The sequence below is a fragment of the Camelus bactrianus genome, chromosome 15 (genome assembly GCF_048773025.1).
Source record: "Camelus bactrianus isolate YW-2024 breed Bactrian camel chromosome 15, ASM4877302v1, whole genome shotgun sequence".
Taxonomy (NCBI): Eukaryota; Metazoa; Chordata; class Mammalia; order Artiodactyla; family Camelidae; genus Camelus; species Camelus bactrianus.
The window spans coordinates 41466326-41492047 of NC_133553.1; the positions used below are offsets into that span (position 1 = coordinate 41466326).

The 25722-nt window shown below is 43.6% G+C and overlaps 1 protein-coding gene across 18 annotated transcripts in view; it reads right to left on the reverse strand.

Annotated features, from left to right (window-relative positions):
- SLC8A1 (solute carrier family 8 member A1) overlaps positions 1–25722 on the reverse strand; it is a 394897-nt gene that overhangs the window by 40501 nt on the left and 328674 nt on the right. For all 18 annotated transcript variants that reach the window (XR_012511892.1, XR_012511893.1, XM_010967683.3 and 15 more), the window contains one exon: positions 5184–5459. Coding sequence is in view for 16 of the 18 variants with exons in the window: in XM_010967683.3 (XP_010965985.1) it covers positions 5184–5459 (276 nt within the window). In the remaining 2 variants the exon portion in view is untranslated. The remainder of the gene's footprint in view (positions 1–5183; positions 5460–25722) is intronic.

Here is a 25722-nt window from a genome sequence, read left to right on the forward strand (position 1 = left end):
ATAATTCCTACTTGACAGAACTCAAAGGATATTCAAAATGCTGAAAGCAAACAGAAGTTTGACCATGCCAGTGGGCAAGGGACTGCCTAGAATACCCAGTTTTTAAACTGTTCTGGTCCCAGGAATAAACAACCAGTAAAAAGGGAAGATCAAGTGGGCAGTAGGCAAGCTTCAGGCCCCCTCCCAACTCAGATGTACAGACAAGGACCAAGGCAGGACTCAGTGATGTAGAACTATTCCCAACTCATCAACATCTAAGAGTTCTAATTCAAGAAGAATGCTTACTTCTACTTCATTTGGTGGAAGAGGAGCAAGAGATGGAAGGAAAAAGAAAAAATCTGTATTTGGAATCTGATATATAAGCTTACCTTGACTTATTATACCCAAGTGTTTCCCAAGTAAATTAAATGACTGTATGCTAAAAGAATGTCAATTGCAGGTGGTCCCTGGGGCAAAAAAAAAAAAAAAAGAAAAAAGAGAGAGAGAGAGAAGCTCTAAATGCGCCTTCTTACACTTTTTTTGTCTTAAATTCTGAGCCTGTTTTGCTATAGAAGCAATGTGATATAACACAGCTATGAACCCATGTCAGGCTACCGCAAAATGCCTCTTTAACATTCCACAGAGTATCTCTAAAGTCTTTTAACAGTACTGGCCTGAGTTCTGGGTCTTGGAAGCAGGGATCACAGGAGAGGAAAGAATGGAGGGATAAAACAGTCTCTTGCTCCTCACAGTTCCCACCGTAGCCACAATTATGAATGAGGAAAAAGTGTTTCTGTTCTAAGACCGTTAGAGCTCTGAAGCTGACTTTTGCCCCTTCTTACTACAGCAACCTACTCAAGTACATTGAATTCTTCAAATATCTGTTTATCTCCCTTAATTACAACTTTAATTCTTAGCTGTCTCTAGAAGGTATTAGGAAGAAAGCAATCTGACAAACCAATTTATACTAATGTGTAAATGACTGATTGTACATTCATTTATATGTACAATACATATATCCACAAACACATGCATACATATGATTACTTATATGATAACTAGGCATCATTCTAGGAGCCAGGAATGTAATCGAGAAAGGGAGCAGGTTTCTGCTCCCAGGACATTTACAATTCAGTGAGGAGAGTCTAAAAAAGTCCAGAAAGTAATAAATATTCTACAGAAAATAGTGATCTAATATGGAAAAACTGGTTGACACTTCACATTGTGGTTAGGAAAGGCCTTTTGAAGATGTGACATTTAAGATGATATAATTAAAGACAAAGAGCCAGTCTTGTGTAAATGAAGGGGAAGACAGCTCGTGCAGCCCTGAGAAAGGAATGAGCTTGGTGCATGGGGGACAAAAAGACCAGTGGGCCTGAGGAACAGTGGGCAAGGAGGTAAATAGAACAGAAAGATAGACAGGGGTCAAATCACATCAGTCTGTGTCAGCCAGGGTGAGGCTGTTGAAGTTTATCATGAGTGGAAGAGGAAGCCTTCGAAGACTGTAAGGAGAAGTGTGGTCTGAGTTACATCTTCAGACCATCTCTAGCAGAAACATGGAGACCGACAGGAGGCTACTACAGGGATCAGAGTGAGAGAGAACGGCTGTCTGGACTAGGATGATTATGGTAGAGAAAGCTAAGTGGGTCCGATCAAGATGTATCTTACAGGAAAGATGTTCAGGAGTTATGGATGGATTAACAAGGACAGCTAGGTAGATGCTGCTGTTTTCCTGAGAAAGGCAAGATCTGGAAAGAATGTGTCTGGGAGAAGGGTAAAGTGGTTGGGCAGTAGAGATCAGCAGTTCTATTTTGGATATGGTCAATTTGAGCTGCAAATGACACATGTGACATTGATACAGGAAGGCAGTTGGTGTGTGAAGCTAGAACTCAGGGAAAAGTTGAGCCTGGGGATATACACTTGGTAATCATTGGCATATTGATGGCAGTTAAGCCTCGGAGACTGGTATGATGGTCCAGGGGATAAGCATGGACTGAGAAGAGGTCTGGAGACCAGGCTCTGGGTCACTCCAACAATTAGAGGTGGCAAGACACTGATCAGGAAGCCCCCTCTTCTTGAGACGGGCAGCTCTGTAGAACGGTGACTCAGCAAAAGAAGGCTCTTCCTCTATTAACAAGTATGGATCTCTAAGTGATTACAGGCAGCATGAGGGCTGTCCTGAGCCCTTCTCTGACAGAGGAAGGTTAGTTATAATCTATTATCAGTTGCTGTGAAGAAGCACTGTCTCACCTGCAAAGTCATAAGCTCTCCCCCTCAAAGACTTCGACTATGGTAATAAAAAAATACTTTGATGAGATACACAGATATTTAATCCTGTCTCAGCTAGGAAGAGGCAGCAGCCTATCAAACACTAGCCAGGAGCCTGTCTACCTTAGGACAAGCGTCAGGACATCAGCTGAGAGAAAGAGCTGAGCCTCAGGACCACTGCCCGTCCATGGGAGGCTCTACATGAAGAGAACTCCTTCTCCTCATTCTTCTGCCTGCAGCAACTGGGCTTTGTCATCTGGGAACAATAGTATCTTTTTTTTTCTCTCCTGAGGAGTCAGGAGATATAATAAAGCACTGCTCTGAATCATCAGGGTTGAAAGATAAATCAGAAATATTGAATAAGATGCTGAATGAACAATTCCCAGGGTTTTTGTGGGGGCGAGGGGGGAATGTCTGTTTACAGAGATAAGATTATCTGAGATTACCTGTGAATAGGTTGTTTGGGGAGTATGCTGCATAGTTAATACTGCAGCAAATTATAGGAATTCTCCCAATAACACAACAAAGAAATCTGTTTCCCGATGGGAAGAATTTATGGCAGTTCAGGGAAACCATTTCTGACAACCAGTGACTTTGCTGTACTCTCTAACAGGCTCTCTGACCTCTCGATACCCCTCTCCGGGTTGAGCTGGTTTTACACGGCATTACAAATGACTCTGAGCACTGAGGTTTACTGTAACCCATGTTCCATGTTACAGGAAAAAATCTTAATCATCTGGCTGCCACACTGTTCAAAAGAGTTGATTAATACGTGAGGTACAGAGCCATTTCATAACGTTGGTATATAGACAAAGGATCCAGTTCTGAGATGTTGAAATAAGTTGAGAAAAGACAAACAGCAGCCAAAGAAGTATTTTCAGGAACAAGGACTTGATGTAGGGAAAAGCATTTTTGAATCCCTTTTAAAGCAAGAGATGCATTTGGTAGAACCAACTGCTGACTTTTCAGAAAGGTAGGCTAATTTTAAAAGTAACTGTCATGAGACCTAATTTTGCCTGCATTATCATAATTTACATAGATTCTCCTCAAGAGTTAAAACACACGGCCAACAGCACACGCTCATGGGGGCACCTTTTGATACAGTGACTTAAGCCTTACGGAAACTAGACCCCACCCCCACAAATATCTTTTCCTGTAGTCACCTCTGAAAGAGCAATGACTAGCCGTGATGCTTAGTTCCTGTGGCTTTTATGTATGTTTCCTAAACAAAGCCTCTTAAGAATATTTTAAGTTCTTCCTCCTGCTTGCTACATTTCTGGTCATTTTTGGAGAAAATTCAAAATCAAGACCAAATATAGAACTGCTGGAACACAGCTGGGCTGAGAGGGAGTCTGCTCTCCTGAGGATCAGCAGTCAAACTGAAGACTTTGCAGAGCCCTGCCTACTAAGGCGGGAGGAAGAACACTCTCTCAATCCCTCAGTCCTCCATTAACTCGGTTGGACCCACACGGTGAGGACTCTCAAGTAGTCCATCAGTTGTGTAACACCATGTGCCACAGCTGACCAGCCTAAACCTGGACATTTCGTCCATCCCTCGTTCCTCAAGGATAAGGTGCCCAGATTTATACTGGTCAGGTCATCTGCAGCCATTCAGCATCATCACAAAAACCATCTTACTGAATCTGCTACGTCCCCCCAGATGCTTTACTAGGTAGATAATTTATGGGTGTTGTCTCCAACCCTGACCAGTATTCTGCAAGTCTGGTTATCCCTATTTCACAAATGGAGAAACCAAGGCTCAGAGAAGTTAAGTAACATCCCTAGTCACTGAGAGAATAAATATCTTGAGTGGAAAATGAATTCCAGTGAAGAGATATTGATGATTTAAAATGTGCTTGTTTTCAGACTCAAAAACCAAAAGCCAGGTTGCCAACCATGGTAAATGCTAGTAGAAATCACATAGTATTAAGTGGACGGCACCACCAGCAGGGCTCTATTTCCCTCAAGTCTCACCTTTTCCCAAGCCCACTGCAACCCTGGGCATTGACCTTCTGTTGGTAGAGATTGGAGTCTCGTTGCTCTAAGCTGAGACTATCCATCTGTCAAGATGTCAACTCGTGCTGGGGAGTCGGTCCGGAGCTTCCGTCACAGTAAGCTCTGATGTGCACCAGCATTACCTGTGAGCTTAACACACGTTCCTGGGCCCTTCCTTTAGATCTTTTGATTCCATAGGTTGGTGGTGGGTCCTGGGCATTTGCGTTTTTAAAAATAAGCTCCCAGGTAATGCTGATGCCCACCGAAGTTTGACAGTTACCACTGTCAACGTTACAATTAGGAGGAGGATATCTTTACTCAGAAGAGCCAGTTAACCTAATGAGCTCCAGTTGTAGGTGGGAAGAAAAATTTAGCTTATAGGAAGGCACGCAGGGTCATCCACTCCGCCTGCTCACTTTGGTCAGGATGACTTTTTCCCTGTTCTGATCCATGTCTACTTTTTATTTACCCCCATTCATGTTTGAGTCAAGAGAATATTGCATTAAGTCTTAAGTATTTATCTTAGTTACCCAATAGAGTTTCATGGTCATCATCCAAACTTCACTAAATACATAAAAGACAGAAATTGTGTTCTTGAAGAGAATTCTATAGTTTTGTTTTTGGAAGTTCTAACTGTAATGGGAAACTGACCCATTAATCTATCCATCAAATCCATCCTCTCCCTCCATGCAGGCAGGCAGTCCCTCTGGGAATGCTTTCCTGTCATCATGATCATACTGACCAGCTTCGTAACCTTGAGAAATGCCAGGACAATGTTCTGGCAGTGACATTATCTATAGCTCTGGGCTTTTGTCTTTCATAGGCCTGGTTTGTCATCACAGCCCTTGGAATTGTAGGAATCGAAAAAGATCAGGAAGGCAAATGAGCTTACGCTTCTGGGGATGGGGGGTGGGGGTATCATGTGTGAATGAATCCCCTACCTGGCACTGAGGTTCCAAGTGCGACAAACACCACCGCGGTCACGGAATCCTTCAGGCCGATGGTGCAGCCGAAGTGGGAAGCCAGGTCTCCGATGAAAGCGGTCAGGATGCCAATCATGAGGATGGAGACGATGAAACATGCCCACCCATTCCAGTATTCAGTAGGGGGGACGAAGGCAAAGAGGACCTTCCAGAACACAGTCAGAAAGTGCATCACGTAATCGAAACAGGAGGGCAGCTTCTCCTCCCCACATTCATCATCATCATCGTCTTCCCCTAGAGAAAGGAATGGGGGACACTTCATCACAACCCGTGCTATGCCATTGGGGTCTTCCTCTCTCCCTCTCCCTCCTCCTAGGTTGTCACCCCTCTCCCCTGAGAGGTGGTGAAGCTTGGAGCATTCCAAGAGTCAATCATAACCAACCAGTTAATTATCATTGTAATAATTAATTATATACACATGCCCCCAAGGCAGCTCATGGATAAATAGCAAAAACTTAAGCCCCAACCAGTTCCAGTTATATGCAATCAACACACACTTTCTACCCCCACATGCCCTCCTGGGAGGGTTGTCATTTCAGAGAATTGAAAAAGATTTCTTCCAAAAGACAGGAAAGTCATGTGCCAGGCTCAGGAAGAAGCCTTTCTTGATGACAGGTAACTGTGACAATTCTACCAGGATTCTTTCCTTGCAGTTTGGAGTCTGGCTCTGGGGATTCGTGGTGATATGCTCACATGTAGGACCATGTTCAAACACACCCTCAACCACAGCTCTGGGCTCCGCATATTTCTAAGCTTCATCTCCTGCAACTGCTTCAAACTCAAACTTCATCCGAGCCGAATGGAATTATTTGCTTTTTTTTTTTTCGTAAACTATGTACTTTCTCCTCCTTTTATCCTTTAGAACTAAACATGGTTGGTGTATCCTAATCTCTCCCTCCTTATCCTTTCAAAATCATTTCCTTTGTGAAACTTCCCCCGACTCCCCTCCTCCTCCCCCTGCCCCCCAGCCATGTGGGGAACTTCTCAGAGCTTCCATAACACCCCCAACATCTGTAACACTGGACCAGTGCTTCTCCAGGTGTGGTCCCTGAGTAGCAGCAGCAGCACCAGGGAGCTTGTTAGAAGTGCAAACTGCTGACCCCTTCTGAATCAAACTAGGGAGTAGGGGCGGGTGGGAGGTGGCCCGCAACCTGTGTTTGCACAAGCCCTCCAGGAGAGCCTCGTGCACGCTCAGTGTGAGAACCAGTCTCCAGACTGTGCCTATTCACTTTCTTTTCTTCTCCACTTGATTGTGAGCTCATCAAGGGCAGCAATTTGTTCACTGTTGTGTCCTTAGTGTTTAGTCTTATCTCCAGCATGTGTGGTAAGCTGGCTAAGTAAATGCATGCATGCATGAATTTCCACTGGCTTCACAGAACTACTTAATTACATAACATGTACACATATATCACAATTTTGCCAATTATGTCATACCATCAATGCACAAAGAAATGTACAAAGTTAAACTTTAAAGGAGTCAGGGCATCAGTAATAATAAATGGAGGCTTCATTTATGTGATATAATCACCATTCACAGATTTTAAAATTGGGGCAGTGAATGTCAACTCTTCTTGCAGTGGTGGCTAATACCTATTTATGCGTTTTTTCGCCATTTTGGAAAGAACTTCTCCTTGAGAATTGGTTCACCACCACCACCTGCCCCAACCTTGTCCCCAGGGATCCACTTCCTCCACTTCATGTCGCTGGCAGCAGGGGAGCTGAGATGACCAGCATGGGGCAAACCTGCCTACTCCTCACGAGACGCTCCGTGGTGAGGCCATCTGGAGCAGCAAACAATTGGGAAAACCCTTAACGCAGGGGAGCGTTAGGGAAGATGCCCCTCAGAAAACATGCAAAGTGGCACGTCTGGGCTTCTCACCTGTCATCTTACAGACCGAGAGGAGAGGCAATGGCTTGCTCTTCCATGAGGACCTGGTCAGAATTATTACACACATGCACTCTGGGGATCTGCGCAGAGAGCAACCTCTTCTCTGAGGCTTTGGAAGGCCTCCAGTAAGCTCTTGGGTGGAATCACCTGTGGAGACTAACTAGGCAGAGGACTTGATTCAGGTCAGCGGGTGGAAACACGGGTGATTCACTAGAGTGAGAAAGCGTTGGCCACGTTAAAGCAAGTGAGCGAGGAGCCCATTTGACTGAGGTGGCCCGAATGCCTTAGTCACTGATGTAGGCAAACCACAACCTAAGCCAAAGTCAGTTCCTATAAACACACTTGTATCTGAGGAGATGAGACTGAAGAACCCCTCACAAACAGCCATCGAGGCTTTCCCAAGTAAGGCAACTACTTAAGTTAGAGCCAAATAATCTCCTTGCTTCACTCCCAGGTCTGTTCTAGTAAGAGTTTTCCACCAACTCCTATGAGAAAGAAGCCTCTTTCGAGAGTAGAGCTCAGTAGAGTGCTCCTAACTACTTGTGGTTTGGCTCTGCCCGCTTTGAATCCATGTTTGCGCAAATCAACTCTTTAATAAAAGTTTTACTGTGCCTCAGTTTATCTTTTAACAACCATTTCCTACAGTGTATATGCTGCATAGTTATCACATATTTCTACTATCATCCTTGTCTGAAAATATAAGATGGTTTTAAATAAAAGCGCCCATGTTATAGGCGGAATTGTCTCCACCCCAAATTCATATGTTGAAACCCTGACCCCTAGTACCCAAGAAGGTGACTGTATTTGGAGACGGGCCTTTAAAGAGATACGTAAGTGAAAATGAGGCTGTTAGGGTGGCCCCTAATCCAATCTGACGTGTCCTTATGAGCAGAAATTGAGACACAGAGACAGCAAGGACGCGTGCACATGGAGGAAAGACCGCGTGAGGACACAGCAGAGGCGGCCCTTCCTTCTCCCAAGTCCAGGAAAGAGGCCTCAGGAGCTAAAACCTTGATTTTGAACTTCTATTCTCCAGAGCTGTGAGAAAACACTTCTCCACCGTTTAGGTGACCCAGCCTGCGGTATTTTGTTACCGCAGCACAGCCCCTTCGGAAGCACCCTGTATCACAGCACTGACACCGAGGAACAGCCACGCAGTGTTTCTATTACCTACTCCTTTCTTGTTTTCTTATCCATTTCTTCTTTTCTCCTTCTGTTACCGAGTCAGGTCCGTCTCCCCGAAGCGCCGCAAGCCAAAACGCTGAGATGCCAAGGTCCACGGCAAAGAGAGGGCTGACTCGCAAAGCAGCCAAGCGAGGAGACAGGAAAACAAATCTCAAACCTGCCCTCTGAGAGCAAGGAGCCCTGGGTGTTTCTGAGATAACAAAGAAGGAGAGCGGTTTGGGGCTTGGCGGGCGTGGGGGGCGTGGGGAAAGCTGATTGGAGAAAGGTGCGGGCATCTTGGTTCTGCGCCGGCGAACTAAGCTAGGCCCGCCCCTGCACGTTGGAGAGGTCAGCGAGCGCCGGCTCGCGCATGCCCAGTTGGAGGGCTGGTCGTCCTATCCCGTCTTACCCAGCTCAGGCCCAACTGGGCACAGCTGACTCCAAGTTCCTTAAATAACTCCGGCAAACATCTTATTGTTTAAGCTACTTGGAGGCCAAGCAAGTCTTAAAATGACCTTGATTAGTGAAAGCAGCTGAAATGGATTTGACCCACAGTCTCACTTCTTCCACTTTTCTTCCCACTTCCCTCTTCGTCTCCACTGGAGCTCCGGGTAGAACTCACTGTGAAGGCTGCAGGTGTCCGGGCTTATTGGAGGGGGGTTGGAAGAAGGCCATGTTCATTCTTTCTCTGCTTCCTTTCCTCCCCGCTCCAACAGGGGGCTGCTTGTCCCCCAGGAAAGCTCAGAAAAAGCACTAGACTTTCCAGTTAACATTTATTTTGTGTCTCATCCTTCAACATTTCTATATTTGTAAACATTTTCTAATTTCGCTGGGGGTATGATTAAAGCAGTTTGGGAAACACTGAATTTTAATCATTTATAGAAACACAGACTATGCTGCCTCTAACCCTACAAAATTACTTAATTTGGGGTGTGTAAGTCTCACGTTGTGAAGATGAACAAGAAAACAATGAAGATTCTCAGGAGAAATGACATTTATGATTTGAGAGTAGATATTATATTTGTCTTCGAGATGAAAATAATAATGAGGGATGTGCAGGGGAATAATTAGATCATCTCTGCAAAGTGTCTGAGGATACTTCTGGGTAATGATGATCATGGTAGCTATTATTTTCCTCCATTTAGGATTGTTACCGTGTTTCCCCATCATTATTTCATTGCTCGGTCAAGATGCTGGGTCCTAAGGTGACATTCTAGGCTTTTAGAAACAAAATCTAATACTGCCCTCTGGAATTCACTTTATGATCTATAAGTGTGCAATGCAAAATAAGTGTGTGTGTGTGTGTGTGTGTGAGAGAGAGAGAGAGAGACAGAGAGATTTCCTTCTGTGGGCTTCCAACATTACAAGGAATCTTAAATATTTTAATGCTTAAGTCTGGATGGGGAGGCCCATCTGTTTTTACTGCATTTGAAAGTCGAAGTGGCTTCCTATCATTTTCCCTGGGATTTCACTGCTCCTTATAAATTTTAATCTCCAACTCAGTTGTCATTTAAATATTAAAAATGACCCCTGACTGCCATGTATGATGCACAATTACCCTGTCTTAGAGAAGGACAAAGAAATATTATGTTCATCCATCACCATCTGGACTATATTTAAGTCTGCTCCTTGCGAAGAGCAGTGGAGCATTAAAAAAGTAAAATAAAACAACACCTGGAGCATCTTTTATGTGATGGCAAAGATGATAGTAATCTCCCGGTTCTGTATGTTTGCCAGCTCAGGGTTACTGGATGCTACATAATTCTTTCAAGTCCCTCTTCTGCATTAGCAAAGAAACAGCAGGTTGGTAACTTTCCTTTTATAGGATCCCAAGCAAAGGATCCTCTTATCTCAAAATCCTTCTTTTCAGCTTTATGGATTTCACTAATGGGAAGATAACAAACAAGCTGTATTTGATTAATCCTTCCCGAGGCCTTTTAAATGGTTTCCTTGATATATGTTGGACTTCCTAAATATAACTACAAAGTAGCCAAATCGTTAGAACCGCAGATAGTGGAGAGAGCGCCACCGCAACTATTGACATGACAGTACTTGTGTGAACCCTGCTCTGCAGCCTGAGAACGAGGGCGCCATCAGCACAAGTCATTGACCACGAAAGGCAGCCCCTGGGCTTGGCACCTGAAGATAGCACAGCATCTAAGGTAAAGCAGGTGTCAATCTATCTCCTATAAGGCGCTCAGGGTTTGGCCTCAGGAAGGACTTTGAGGACCAGAAATAGAGGCCGGGGTTGGGGGGGGGGTGCAGTGGACAGTTGAGTCAGAAGACTGAAGTCAATTTCTGGCTCTGACAGCTCGTGTCGGGGCAAGACACTTGACCTTCCTGCGCCTCGATTCCTCATCTGTCAGATAAGTGTCTTAACTCCAACATCACAGAGCTGTGGTGAGGACCAGAGGAGGAAAAGTCCAAGTCCCTTGTTCGACTGCAAACCCCTTTACCGGCAGACGTGCCGTATTCCATCATTGTTCCTTGTCAGAAGGAAGGGCAGTAAATCAATACGACCCGAGTATCCTGATTTCATAGAATCTATATTCTGTTTGAATGAGCCATTATCACGAAGCTTCCCTGAGCTGCCTGCTTTTAAGAAAAGAAAGGAAGAGAGAGAGACAGAGGACATGATGGGGTGTCTACTAAGTGTCAAGCACTGAGCTAAATTTTTCACATACTGGATCTTATTTAATCCCTACTATAACCCTGTGAGGGAGGCATCGTTAATCCCACTGTACATACGAAGAACCTGAGGTTCAGAGAATTTAAGTGGCTTTCTAAAATACTGACAGTTGGTAAGTGGGTGAGCTGGGATTTGATCTAACAGCCCAGGGAAAATTTTACTTCCCATCATGTCTTGTTGAAGCAGTTGAGTGTGGCATCCACCACACACTGATTCAAAGTTTGAGATTTCTTCCGGTGCCCAGTGCTATATGAATACAGTGTGGCCTTTTTGTAGAAATGTGAAAACGATGGTGCACCATCGGTAAGGTTTGTGTTCCCATTTATTTTCTAGGTACAGTTTATTTTCTAGATATGATATGTTTTTGGCAGAGTCAGTCATAATGCTCTTTTTCCAGCTCCTGGTTCTACTTTTCTGTTGTATATTTCCATTTCTCTCATTCAAAGTTTCTTACAGAATTATTAAATACTTAAAACAAAAGAAACACTGGCAATCAGCTAATTTGCCCCTTCTAATATTAAGAGAACAAACCAAGAACTCTGATTCAATTGATGAATTTTTGTTCTCTTATTTTCTTGTATCTGTGTGTGTGTGATCTAAGAACTTGAGTTAAACCCAGTGGCTTTTACTGTCTTGCTCATTCAATGATCTAAAACTTCTTATTTCTTTCTTTCCTATTTTACACGTTTGTATCTTATTTCTAATGAGACAACACATATTCATCTCTTCCTACCCTTAATGGTTTCTATACACCACTAAATTCAGTAACCTAAAGATTCATTCCCAAATGAGAATTTACCTCTTGTTCCAGATTCCAGAGAAGGGCTATAAACATTTCCCTATAACCTGGTGATTGGGAAGTACTTACATCTTCTCTGATGCAGAGAAGATGTCAGCAACTTTTCTTGCAAGTATATTGCAAGATAATTCCTTATCAAGAGAGATCTCAAAACACAATTTACTCAAATTTCTAGATCTGTGAGTTGCCAAAGCACAGGGGAAGAACACAGACCTTGGCTTCTATCAAGTGAAACATGCAGGCATTAGAAAAATACCTGAACTGAAAGCACTGGGAGGGCTTCAGAGCCGCCAAGGTCAACTCCCTGGTTAACGTGAATTCCTTTAAAATGTCTCTGCCAAACAGTCACTCATGCCATATGTGAGAGTCCCAGCCATTCGGGAGTCCATAGTCTCACCGTCCACATTTTAACAGCTCTGGCTGTGAGCTTGGGCTGTTAGTTCTGTTCATTTAACTGGGTCCCATCCCTTAAACCATATGGAGTAAGTCCAGTCCTGTTCCACATGACATTCCTTTGGGCACCTGAAGCTGGCTACTCTTATTTCACGCTCAGTCCTCGCTCCAAATTCAGGCTGGCCATGTTCCTCTGAGCACTCTTAGTCATGTCCTTCTTTTTAAGAATATAGAGCCTACAGCTGAATGCAACTCCAAGAGGCTCTTACATGCCTGCCCCAGCTGGGGAATCTCTTTCACCATCCTCCTTCTGGGCACGTGAACCTTCATTAGGGAACACATTGGGCGTCTGGTAGCCACACTATATGCTATCACACATAGAGTAAACCAACACCAACAATTCACTGCTCCAATGCTGTTTCCAGGCCATGTCTTCCATTTCCCACACTAGGATAACTGAGTTTTGGGAACACAACAGTACAATCTTTTATCTATCCGTAATAGGCTCCTTAAAAGAAGTGTTGACTTAATATCTTTTCAGTCCATATAAAACTTGGTCATGAGAAAACCTGTATCTTGACATCATACTAGCTCTTCCTGAGAACCGTCACTCTTGAAACCTTCCTCAAAATGTATCTGGACTATGAAAAAGCCCCTGGATGGGGCTAGCTGCTCTTAGGGAAGGCATAAGCCCTGTTGCTGGTCTCCAGTCTTACTGCCCTCATCCCTGCAGCCCAAGGCTGAGAGCAAGCCTGGTGGGACATTGAGAGGCCCTTCTCCACTGGCTTGTGGGGATCAGAATTGGTATGGAGACCCCACGCCCAGCATCCGCGGTGCTTAGGCACCCAGCGCTGGGAGTATGTCATTTACTCCACAGACTTTACCGACCTCTAGCTTTCACTCTGTTTCCTTGGAGAGATGCCTTGGAGCTCAAGATTGCTATAGATTTGTGACTTGAACGGCTAGCCTGTTCTCAGATGCAGAGGACATCTATATAAGCCCTACTGTCCCCCCCCCCCCAACATCTACTCCCAAGCCAGAGAGAGCTGTGGGCCATTCTGCCCCACAGGACCAGTGCTAGTCCCAGCCCATGCCTGGGGGGCTGCGGACAGGTGATGTGTGACAATCCTGAACGGGATGCTAGAAGGCAACTCACTCTCCGTAAATAATTTTCAACCCTGTCTGAAGCAAATAAACCCCTGGGTGAAATTTTCCACCGTGAACAGAATGCTTACCAGTTTAGCCCATTATGGACTTTGTTAGGATGGTTAACACAGCACAAGAAATACCTAACATGACAGAAGTATTTCTCAGCAAATGTAGCCACAGTCAAAATGAAAAACGGATCCACTAAGAAGTGCTAACTCTAAGTGAGTTTAAAGCTGAACATGGACAGCTGAGCCTCTCTCTCTCTCTAAGAGGTCCTCTCTATGAACTGAGAGTCCCTAAATGATTGTAGGAGGACATAATTAGCCGCATGTGGTTTTGCCCCAAGCTGTGTTTTTGGAAAATAACTCCAAAGTCAGGCTGAGAATCTTGAAATTCAGAGTGTCCTCTTACTCTTTATTGATTGGAGGATTAACAGAATTCCACGCTCCTGCAACAGAGGAGCATATTGTCTGCAGACTTGAGCACCTAAGAAATAAACCTTCAACAAGGAGATGTGATACTCAGCAAGTGTAGATGCCTCCTGCGAGTTTAGATGGGTTAGTTAAAGTGGGTAGTCTGTGGGCACGCCAGATTCTAAGGCTGGCCCGAGGGCTCTGATAACACTTTGTAAATATCAGCAGCTGTGTCTGAGCGAGCCGCCTGGAATGTGGGAGGCTCAGCCTGGGAGGAACTGCTCGGGCAGCAATAACCCTGTAATTTTCAACAACAACAAAAATCAATATTATGTCCTAGGAAAATGTTGAAATTTATAAAAAGGGCAGATATGTCTCAAAGGCTGCCCCACATGCAGAGGAGCATTAAGAAGGTCTGGATTCTGCGATGCTGCTGTGATTAAGCTATTAACTCAGATTCACTCATTAAGTGGCTACCCGCATGCACAGGGGTCCATACAGATATTACACTTAATCTCCCAGCAACCCGGTAAAGTAGGCATTATTTTCTCCACTTTAAGATGAGGAAAACAAGGCTCAGAGTTTAAGTGACTTGCTTATGAGATTTAAACTCTGTCCACCACTTTCCTGCAATTATTTGACCCATTGTTTCCAGAGAGAAATATCTCTGTGGCTGGTCCAGCAAAAATCCATTCGGACAGAATCGAAGCTCATCTGGCATGGCTTTATGAAACGTGTAATTGGGAAATCATTGCCCTCCTTCAGGTAACCCCCTGCATGTGGTATCATGTATAAAATACTGAATGTTCTCTGAGGGAATGAATGGATGGCTCTGCTTCCTTTCTTCTTCCTAAAGAATCTGGTTTGCTTTTAATCTTTGGGAAAGTCCTCTACCCACAGTTTATATCGGTCCTGTTGGAAAATGGGGTTCTCTTCATGCTGTGGCAAACATCTCTATCTCTCTGTGTAGCGAAGTGGATACATTAGGTAGTTTGATAAGTGGGGGCACCGGGCAGACAGGTGGAGGAGAGGGAGGTTGGTCCAGAAGACGGCATTATGCCCGCCTCCAGCATAAAGGGACTTTACTTCTTCTAAATGAGTGCCAGCAAGAAACCTGTTAGAAACCGACAGCCACACTGCACGGCAGCAGAGAGGACTTAACAGGACACAACCTAATGTTAACCATATTACAATTACATTGCAGTTTAGGGGCCCCCATGGGTTTTTCTGTGTACATCATGGGTGAGGACATGCACAAACATGACTAAGCATTCCAGGAACAGGAGCCGTCAATCAATCAAGAGACCAACCCTAAGCGAGGGTGAAGAGAAAGGGGAGACAAAACCTGCCGCTCTTCCTCCCTCGGATCAGCCTGCCTCCCATTCTTGGAGGTGTATTTTTCCTTTTTTAAATAAATCTTTAAAAATCTTTCACTATGCAATACACCATCTCCCGACTACAAACTTATCTTTTGGGTATGGCAAGAACTGGGGTCTTTACCTTTTGGGGGAACAGAAGGACTTTGGCTAGGTCTTCGGCAATGGCAACTCCCCTCCTCTGTGACTGCTTTCCTGGTCTCAGGATCACCTGAAGGGACTTTCTTCTGATCAGGGGGTCTGTGAGTTGATCTGCCAGCCAAGTGCTGATGAAAGTTGAGTATCTTAAGATTCTCACCATGGCCTCGGTTCACACAATCACTCAGGGCTCCCCTCATCTGCTCATCCCTGTTCCTTTCTCTGTTGTGATTTTCCACGAGATCCCAGTAACTAGGGCCCTGCACTGACAGCAAAGAGGCTTCGACGACTTCCATGTTCTGGGGCACCTCATTTCTTCTCCTGGAAACGGAGGCTAGCCACAACCATCGTTTTGTGCAACTAAGCAGGACTCCAAAGGGCCTCCCTGGGACAGACCCCTCTCCCATATCCTCTGCTGTAGCTCCTCTCTGAAATACCCAGATAATAGTATCTCATGCATATTTCCTGAGTTTTTCAAATGCTAAAAATCACCACTAAAGGGAAGAAATTAACTACTTGACTATCATGAGCACATAGCCCCCGGACCTTCTGGCACTGAAGTTGAATGCCAGCAACCAATCAGAGAATTGTGCACAGCTGACCACACACCCTGCGATGCCCCTCCACCAGCTGGCCTTTAAAAATTCTCAGATGAAACCCTCTGAGGAGTTGGGTGGGAGGGGGATTTGGGCACGAGCCACCTGGTCTTGCTTGGCCCAGTAATAAACCTTTCTCTGCTCCAGACTCCGATGTTTAGGTATTTTTTGGCCTCACTGGGTGTCACTTGCGTTCGGTAACAACTGGTGTTGCTGAAAAGATAAATGAGACTCTTTAAGAGAAGCTAGAACCTTCTGGGTAGTAAAGCCTGTTTTGGACACTAGGATTAGCTCGTAAGTGGAATTCAGATGGGGCATCGCATCCCCTCCCTGCACATGCACACTTTAGAGGGCAGGCTGGCTAAGGTGGGTGTTGATAATCAAATCTGTCTGTCTGCCAGTGGCTTCATCTCTTGTAAATAATCACCCTGGAATGGAGCTGTTGTGGTGCTTTTCTTCAATATAAACCATCTTGAAAAAAATATCCCTTCCTCTATAATTATCAGTGTCTGTGGCCTATTTCCCTTACTTGGTTAAGGCATGGAGCAAACGCTGTTAAGTTTATAGGCCTGAACCCTCCAAGTCTTTCAGGTCACTGTTTTATACCACAAGCCTAGGCTGAACCCCTAACCCGAACCAGTATCACTAGTAAATCTTCCAGGGGAATGTGGTGGTTGAAAGAGTGACTTTGTGTCATTGGTGTCTGCAGTGAGTATTCATTCATAATTTATATATCAGGGTCAGTTCTAGGCACTGGAAATGTAGACAAAGAGGACCCATAAAACAAGAGGCAAGAGGAGACTGCTAAGAAATCAAGTAGAACAAATGCACAAATATGATCATTTCGGATGTTTATTTGGGCTGTGAAGACAATGAAGTCAGGTAATATAATAAAAAGTGACTGGGCTGTTAAGGAACTCATCTGAGCAGAGGGGAGAAAAGAGCTCAGTGGTAGAGCATGTGCTTAGCATTTGTGAGGCCCTGGGTTCAATCCCCAGTCCCTAAAAAAATAAAAATAAAAAATTTTTTTAAAAAAGGAAGTAGGCAAAAAAACTCCAAACTCCTCTGAGGAGATGACCTGAAGCCTTAATGATGAAACCCCCCAGACATGGAGGGAAAGCCTTCCATGCCGAGGAGACAGAGAGAGCACAGTGGGAGGAACAGAAGTAAATGTGTGGCCAAATGGCATTAAATTCCAGGATGCACAGGGGTGACAAGATGGAAGGAAGACTGGCCTTGGAATCAGCACCTCTGGGTCAGTGTGAATCCCAGTTCTATTTCCTACGTCCCCATCTCGTACACAGGTTCACAGACAACCTCCTGCACAGGGTTGCCTGGAGGCTGGTGTGAACACAAAACAACTATTCACCAAGGTGGGGCCATTCACTTCACTGAATGCTGCTAAACTGTCAGTTCAAGGAAGTTTGGGTCTTTGCTTTCCTTAATCCTGAAGCATCAAGAAACCCAGAGGCCCTTAGGTGACATCAGGGGACAGGCTTAGAATAAGGGCTAAGGCGCTGGTTCCATAAATGTCAACTTAGGAAGAAGAATGAGAGCAAGGCTGGGTGGCAGTGAGAACCTTGAATTCTAAAACAGGCCCTGTGTGACTGTGGATGAAATTATTTCCCTCTCTGGTCTCAGCTTCTTATTTATCACAAAAAGGGGAGGTCGGACTGGCTGATCAGTAAACTCCCTTTCAGATCCATACCAGGATTCTGGTCTAAGATGCTGTCTCAGGACAGAAGACACAAAACACAGCCAGACGTGAGCAGAAACAGGCAGGGCAGGAAAGATGCACGGGCTGGGGGGCTGTGTCAAAGCCTGTCAGTTCAGGCAAGTGGCTTTGATTGAGGGTGTCAGAATGACAAGGTCTTTATCAAGAGGGCAGGCTGTGAACAGCAAGAACTAATGCTGCAAGTCACTTTCATGAGGCTCCTCTGGCTTTGGGGGCTGTGTGTGTGTGTGTGTGTGTGTGAGCGCGTGCGCGTGCTGGGGGCTGTTGGCTCTGCTTCCACCTCTTTGGATGATACTGCAGTGTCTTCCCACTGAGAACAGTGCACAAAGGCTCCTGGCTGGGGATGAAACCCCCCATGCCTCGTGCATTGATTTGTAAGCAACAACTAAACTGTATTCACATCGCAGCAGCGGATGCCGACAAAAGAGCCACTAGGTATAGCGATGGCGCATTGTTTGCAGAGCTGAGCCGCTGCTTCTCCAGACAAAAGCTGCATTAAGGACGTGACTTCAGGCTTACAAATAGGAGTGCTGAATCATTCCAGAGCCCTTTAGCACGGTGTTTTCCCCAAGATTTCATAATAAGCAATTTCAGAGAAAAAAACAGCCTGACAAGCCAATATTCTGTTCAGAAATATTAGCTTAAGTATATCCAAGGGCCAGAAAGTAATTGCTTGTTCTTCCCGCCTCCTTGTACTCCCACCCCTGGGTGCCTGGTCTGCCTCTTTCTGACATTGAAGCTTCCTGATTCAACATTTTATCCTGCTACCACTGGCATTTTTAAGTTGCCAGGTATCCTAGCTTTGCTTTGCCTCCCTACCAATATGGCCCTAGAACATCTCCCATCAATAGTTTCTGGAACTTAACTGTCATCCTCCTGGTTACTCATGACCTCTGCTTTTCCTCTTTCTCAAGTAGGATCATGATTACCAGCCCAAAACCACTAAAATCCCACTAAGACAAATAGAAAATGCCATTTAAAATGTGGATTTGTGTCTAATTTGCATATGCAAATATATGTTACATGCATATGTTACATGTTAGGTATATCTGTATGTTCTGAGTATATGCATCTATTACATATGAATTAGATATGCCTGAAACAATTAGAAATGTGGCATATGTGTGTGTTTATATAGATTTTTTCTAGATCAGACATGACAGTATGATGTAGTGACAACAGGTCTTCAATCCATTTACACGTAGACTGGAAAACATTGATTCCCACCTAAATTCACTCATTCTTTATTTAACAGATAGTTTCATTGCCAAACACTGTCCTAGATGCTAGATAAACAGTGGTGAATAGGACAGATTTGCTGTTGTTTAAAAAAAAAAAGTATTTCAATTTAGACTCTTTCTACTTCTAAAAGGACTTGAGCAGATCTGTACCTAATAATAAAAATAAAATACTTTAAGATAAAATGGGACCCAAAAAATGTCTGAAGAAAGCAGAAAGAAAGGACACGTTCAGATATGTGAGTTGAGTGAATTCTGAATACTTGGACCAAAAAAATGACTAACCTTTCTGATGGCCAAAACAAATAAGAAAACATTGAATTAAAAATTAATTTGCTAAAAAAAAAAACAAAGCTTCTTTTCTTTAAACTTTCAAGTAGGAATCTATCATTTTTTCTTTAAATACAGTAAGTGACGTGAATAATAACTGCAACGCTAAGATAAAACTACTTTTCAAATATTATACTTTAAAGGGAAAAATTTAAATTATATTTAATTTATAATCCTGTGAGGGCGGTTTTGATAGGGGCCCTGATAAAAAGTTAAAGAAGGTTTATTTTTCTGATACCTAATTCAAAGCAAGGAAGAGCAGCTACTGAATTTAATGTGACCATTAGACAGCGTGTCTTAGGTATTAAATGTCTTAAATGAGCTTTGGCCAAGTTGATGTGATGACCCAATGTATCTAACATGTACTCTAAAGCAGATACTCCATTTGATTAAAGCCAGAGGCTTAAATTTCCAATAAAGTGCCATGAAAGAAAGCAAGCTAACATTTATTGCTGAAAATGAAGTGTCCTTCGGCGGCCCCTTTAGTATTTCCATATTCCAAAACTAGAGGTCACTCATTCCAATGCCCTAATTTCACAGGTGAGGTCAGAGGCCTTGTCTGGAGCTACACACCTGGTTGGTGACTCTTTGACCATGTGAATTTAAGTCTCCAGAGAAGCCAAAGCTGCCAACATATAATTTTTTTACAATTAAAAGTTTGATTTCTCATCCATGTTATATGCACTCTCTATCTCAAAGAATGTGAATATTTCAGCTGTATTTTGGGAAAAGGAATGAAAGCTAAGTTGGATGCCAGCAGCATTGCTCACATCTCCTGTTGGAGTTTAAAATAATTGCTATTCCTATTAGTTCAAGGGTACCAGTGATTCTAAGCATGAAAAACCTACCTGAAGAACTAATCATACCACAGGGAAACATCAGGAGCTCAGAGAAAATGATGGGCATTGATTCTGTTTTGTTTCAGAAGACCTGATGTAATTTCTGGCAGCAGATATGAATACAATTCCAAGATCACGAAAAGACTCTGGAAGTCCCTCTGGGTTCTTCATGATGGGATTAAACTTAGACTTTGTAAAAGATGCAGTGACTGTTCCTGTCCTCTTCCCACCATTGGTATTCTTTCTGGTCCTTCTACACCTCTGTCCAATGCTTGCATACTTATTTCCAAACGCTTAACTATACCACGTGTAGCTGAGAGCAAAAGACTCATCAACTTGGTCCCTTTTGTCCTACATTAATTCATCTGAAATCTGACCACTTAAGACCTGAATTAAACTTGTAGAAGGGACACCTAGAGTCATGCTAAAAGCTCAGGGGCTTTGGATGCACAAAGATGGGATTTCATATTCTAACTGGCCCCTTGCTACTGGGTGACCATAATTAAACATGTTATGTAACCACTCGACGGCTCAGGATTCTCCACTGTAAATGTAGGACAAGAAATACTTACCCTAGGGTATAGCTACGAGGAATGTAGTTGATAAAAGAATATCTTTCCATATCTTGAGGTATGGGGAGTCACTCTGGCTTATATAAACATGAGTTAACTTGAATTTTGTGCTAACTGGAACAGCCTGTTTGTGGCCCCTATCAAACATACATTGTACATCTGCTTTAGTTATTAATAAAAAGGGCCAAATGACTGGAAGTAAAGAACGTCCATATTAAAAATCAAAATTAAATGCCTCCCTTCCTGGATGCCAATACTGGTCCTCCTTTGATGATAAGACTCCCTTCCCAGGTGCCAAGGCCATACTGACTGGTGTACCTGCTGGGTTTGTTTTTTTTTTTTTAAACCTTGAAGAAATGTATCTCTGACTTGTTCAATGTTCTTGGTGTGACAAGATATAAAACTGTGCTGAAAATCATGCTTCTCCAGAGCAGTTTCAGAGAGTAACCTGGGAAGCTGTCTTCTGGGCTATAGTCTTCAGTTTGGCTCAAATAAAACTCTTTTCTATCCTCATTATAGATTGTTCATTGATTATTTTCATTGACATAGTAGACGGGCAATAAATGGTAACATGATTTAAGTAGAAAGTGGGCCAAAATTTCATATATAGTTTTTTGACCAACTTCCTTAAAGGCAGTGGTACCTACCATTTCTCATGAAACTGAATCTTTTTTTGTTTGTTTGTTTTGGTTTGTTTTGGTTTGTTTTTCAATTTTTTTTGAGGGAGAGAGAGGTAATTAGGTTTATTTATTTACTTATTTTAATAGAGGTGCTGGGGTTGAACCCAGGACCTCGGGCATGCTAAGCACGTGCTCTACCACTGAGCTGCACTCTCTCCTAGAAATTGCATCTTTTTTCATGAACCTCAGTCAGCTTATATTTTTAGATAAAGGATAATTAAGAATCTTTATAGCCACACAAGAAACTGGGTAAAATGAAAACTCACAATCCCCCCTCCCTTTTTTTTTTCCCCCAATTGTCTCAGTCACACTGAGACTGGGTCAAAACTGACCTAGCAGGACTTTTTTTTTTCAACTGTTTAAGTGGGGTTTTCATGTGACCCAGGGTTAACACATTAACTAATGAGAATGTCTCCACAGTAATGATGTTCAATAATAGAAGAGATGCTAGAAAGATTCCTGCTTAGACCAGATGGCATGGCAATCCCTTAAGACTCGTTTGAGGTACCATTTTTATTATTTATTATTTAGGACTTAGGGAGTGGCTCAGTCATCTGGTTGACAGGATTGTCAAGTGAATTATAGTCCAGGGGCACCACTGAGGGGGCAGTTCTTTATATAAATAATTCAGTTTAGTTGAGAGCACTTATTACTCCATAGAGCGTGCATGGATGAAGGGCTGACGACAGAAGGGTCCCCCCAAACTGAACTAGTCTCCACACTGGGTTGGTAGCCCCGTGCCCCCTCCACCTCTTTATTTAGCTGACACCTGTCTCTGACTGTCATTTACTGTGAAGTGCAGGGAGTGTGGACAGACCAGCCACATCCAAGAGCCTGGCCTCCTGCTGAATGTCTGCCCTTCTACCGTAGAGGACTCCCCAGCGCTTCTGAGCCCCAATTACTGAGCAGGAAGAAAATTAAGAACACTGGAATCATCATCTCCCTTAGTTTCTTCTTTCCCAATGAAAGACTATCCTCACATCCCTTTCCTTCTAGGAGAATAGACGTGAACTGTGTGCTGTTACTGTGCTGAATATTTAATATAAGCAAGCCGGGTAGCAGGTCAGAGTATCCTTTTCCATTGCCAAAATCAAGTGTCATTGGGGACCCTGTAGAACTATGACAGACATCGACAGCACTCCCAAATTTCTCTACTGGCTGGTATCTTAGAACTCACCTAGTCCTACTCTCTCAGTCCTACTGATGGTAAAATCAAATTCAGAAAGATTCAATACTTTGTCAAGGTTTTACAGTTGATAGGCGACAGAATCAAGACTACAAAAAAACTTTTTGGGGGCCAGTTTTGCTTGTTCCTTCGATATGAGAATGCCAATGGATACTACGCCAGATATGCAAAATTGATGTCAAAAGTAAAAGAACTGGAGAAAAAGCCTTAGCGCTGGATATTTTAAATGATCAGGTAAAAGGGAGCGCAGTGTGTTGACTTTCTGGAAAGCATGTCACAAGTTACAAGGTAGGAGAAGGCTACAGATGCACCTAGGAAAACACTTCCCTCTGGTCTTTAGGCAATTGGCTGGCATCTTCCCTTAAGGAAATCTGAACTGGCCTTAAGGAGATTTAACAAACATTAAGGGAAAAAACCCTTCATATTTCAATCTGCAGCTCAATTATCCAAATGAATAAACATACAAGCTATGTAAAGGGCCTGTCTATTTTTTGTGGATCTGTGTGCACGCACACATGTTTGTGTATGTGTGTCTCTGTGTGCTCACGTGTTCATGTGTTTGCACACACACATGCATGGCTGTGTGCACCTGTGTGTCTGTGTAGACAGGTGCGGTGTGCGTGTGTGCACGTGCGTGTGTGTCCCCAGGTCTCAGGCACAGCAGCTCTGCGCACTCCTCACACAGGCGAGAACCCCAGGCTGACTGGCACCCCAGCACTAACATTTACCAGCTTTGGCTTCTTGAGCAAGTTACATTGTTTCTCTGAATCTCAGTTTTCTTATCTATAAAACAGCATGGGTAATAAAAAATAAAAAGGTCAACCAGGGTTTTTCATCACTTCGCCTTTCTAGTAATTAAACTGACTTGACTACATTTCCACAAAATTTGGTCATATATTATTGTAGAATATTTAAGATGATTTGCCCCCCAGACAACCAGCTGTGGTTTCCAAATGCACAGAAACTCCTCATGAAAATATGAGTTGCCTTGATTAATGCTTAGAGCAACCCCCTGAGTAAGAAGCAGTGATCTCTACTTTACACATGAGGGAACAAGATTTAGCTGTGCCTAGAGTCATACAGAGAGTTTTTGCTGGTCTGGGACACAAACCCGCATCTGACTGTAAAGCCAGGTTTGCAATCCCGCTGTCCTTCACTTCTCCAGCCCAAGGCTGCTGGGAAGAGCAATGCTGTGGTGGCTGTGGAATTGGCATTGGCATCCTGGCTCTCTTTGCCAGCTAATGTTTGCCCTCTTCCCTGACACACCTGCCTCGTAGGCCATTATCCATGATTTCTTAAAGCCAAGCCTCATTCTGCCCGGGTGAAGACCCTAGGGAAAAGGCAGAAGTGGAGGAAATCCAAACTGGGCATGCAGTGAATGCTGGCTTCCCTCGGAAGTGCATTTGCTGGCACATCTTAAAGCACATGATGACACTAGACTTGCCTTGCAAATTTCTGTCAAGCAGCGCTCCTGGTACTCCACCCGGGAAAAGACAGAACTGCCGGGACATGCCTGGTTCACCTCTTCCTCCTCGTAGGAGTCTTATGAGTCCTTTAACCCTTCAGATGTTGAACGGTAAGAACTGGGTTTACAGAAATATTGTGGTCATAGGAGGCCCAGGTACTGAACTGTGAAGTGCAGAGAAGGCAGGGGAACAAAACGACTGCTGGGGGTCACCTTGAAATGACCTTAAATATAATCAGTGGGAAAGAGAAGCAAAATCCTATCTATAAAATTATTGTTTTTGTTGAGCAAGATATACAGACTCAATTTTGCACAGAAAATTGCATAAGGAAAAAACCCCTCTGTAGTGCCATTTAAAAGCAATTTAACATTTTTAGTAAGGCAACTCTTTCTGATTCTCAACTATTTAGCCATGAAATTGTAAAATCCAATGAAAGTTTGTTTTCAAGAAATGCTGCTTTACAAGTTTTATTGTCCAGTTAACAATCTAAGAACATTAACATTCTTTGGAGGCTTATATTTAATCATAATGACAAATAGAAAATGAGCTTTCTAACGGCCCTTCGTGTAATTTACTGCCTATAAAGTATGGGTTTGCTTTTCTGATATTTTTGTCTCATAATTGTAAATAAGGTCAATTTACCCAGCAGCCTGCAAACATCTAAGCAATTTTGTCTTATTCCCAAGCAGTCATTTAGAAACATAAAACACAATATACTGCCTGACAGATAAGAACACATGGGAGGTTTTGCATGTCATTCATTAACAGTTCTTCAAAGGATATGAGTGGGAATTAATCCCATCATCTGAGTGCTGAAACCATGGCACCAGGAGAGGTGACAAGGCCAGCATCACTCACGAAGCCAGAAGTGAGTAGCAATTTTCCTCACTTTGAAATTTCTCTAAGGGCGGCAGACTGCATGCCAGACTAGTCTTTGGTATATCAGGGCTCCGGACTACATCCTAAAGCCAAGTCGCCTTGCTGAGGGTCAGATTCTTTCTCCAGAAGGTCAGGAGCATGACAATACCTCCCTCATGAGATTTTGAGAGGATTTAATTCAACATAACTAAGTGTTGGCAAACCAAAATTTTCCCCTTTAAAGTCAGAAAGTCTTAACATCTTTCAAACTGTTTCTCTGTATATCTATCCTGACCAGAAGTAAATACACAACTTTGGCCTGCTTTGCAGCATAATCTTTCTCACTACTTAAAACTTCCCTTTTCCATTGTTGTAGACTGGCCACAAAATGTTGACCTTGGTCCCTGAGAGTTACAAAAACATATGAACAAACCCACACAAAACCACTCCACTGCTAGAAGAGCAAATTCAGCGTCTATGTGTCTATGGATGGTGTCTTCTTGGCTATCATCCAATGCAGCCCCTACACATACTTCCTGTCCCCTATACATACTTCCTGTCCCCCTACACACACTTCCTGTCTCCCTACAGACACTTCCTGTCCCCTACACACATTTCCTGTCCCCCTACATACATTTCCTGCCCCCATACACACTTTCTGTCCCCTACACACACTTCCTGTCCCTCTACACACATTTCCTGCCCCCCTACGCACACTTCCTGTCTCCCTACACACACTTCCTGTCCCCTACACACACTTCCTGTCTCCCTCCATGGCTTTGTTGCTCTCCATCATAAGCCACCATCTAGCATATGCTTTATTTGACCTCTTTGCTTATTTTACTTATTTGCTGTCTCCTGCATTAGAAGGTAAGCTTCACACGGCAAGAGTATTTGTCTGTTTTATTCACTGGCATATCCTAAGAGCAATGACTGACATACACAAAAATGAATGAATGATGCTCAGCACATGACCATCATACAAATG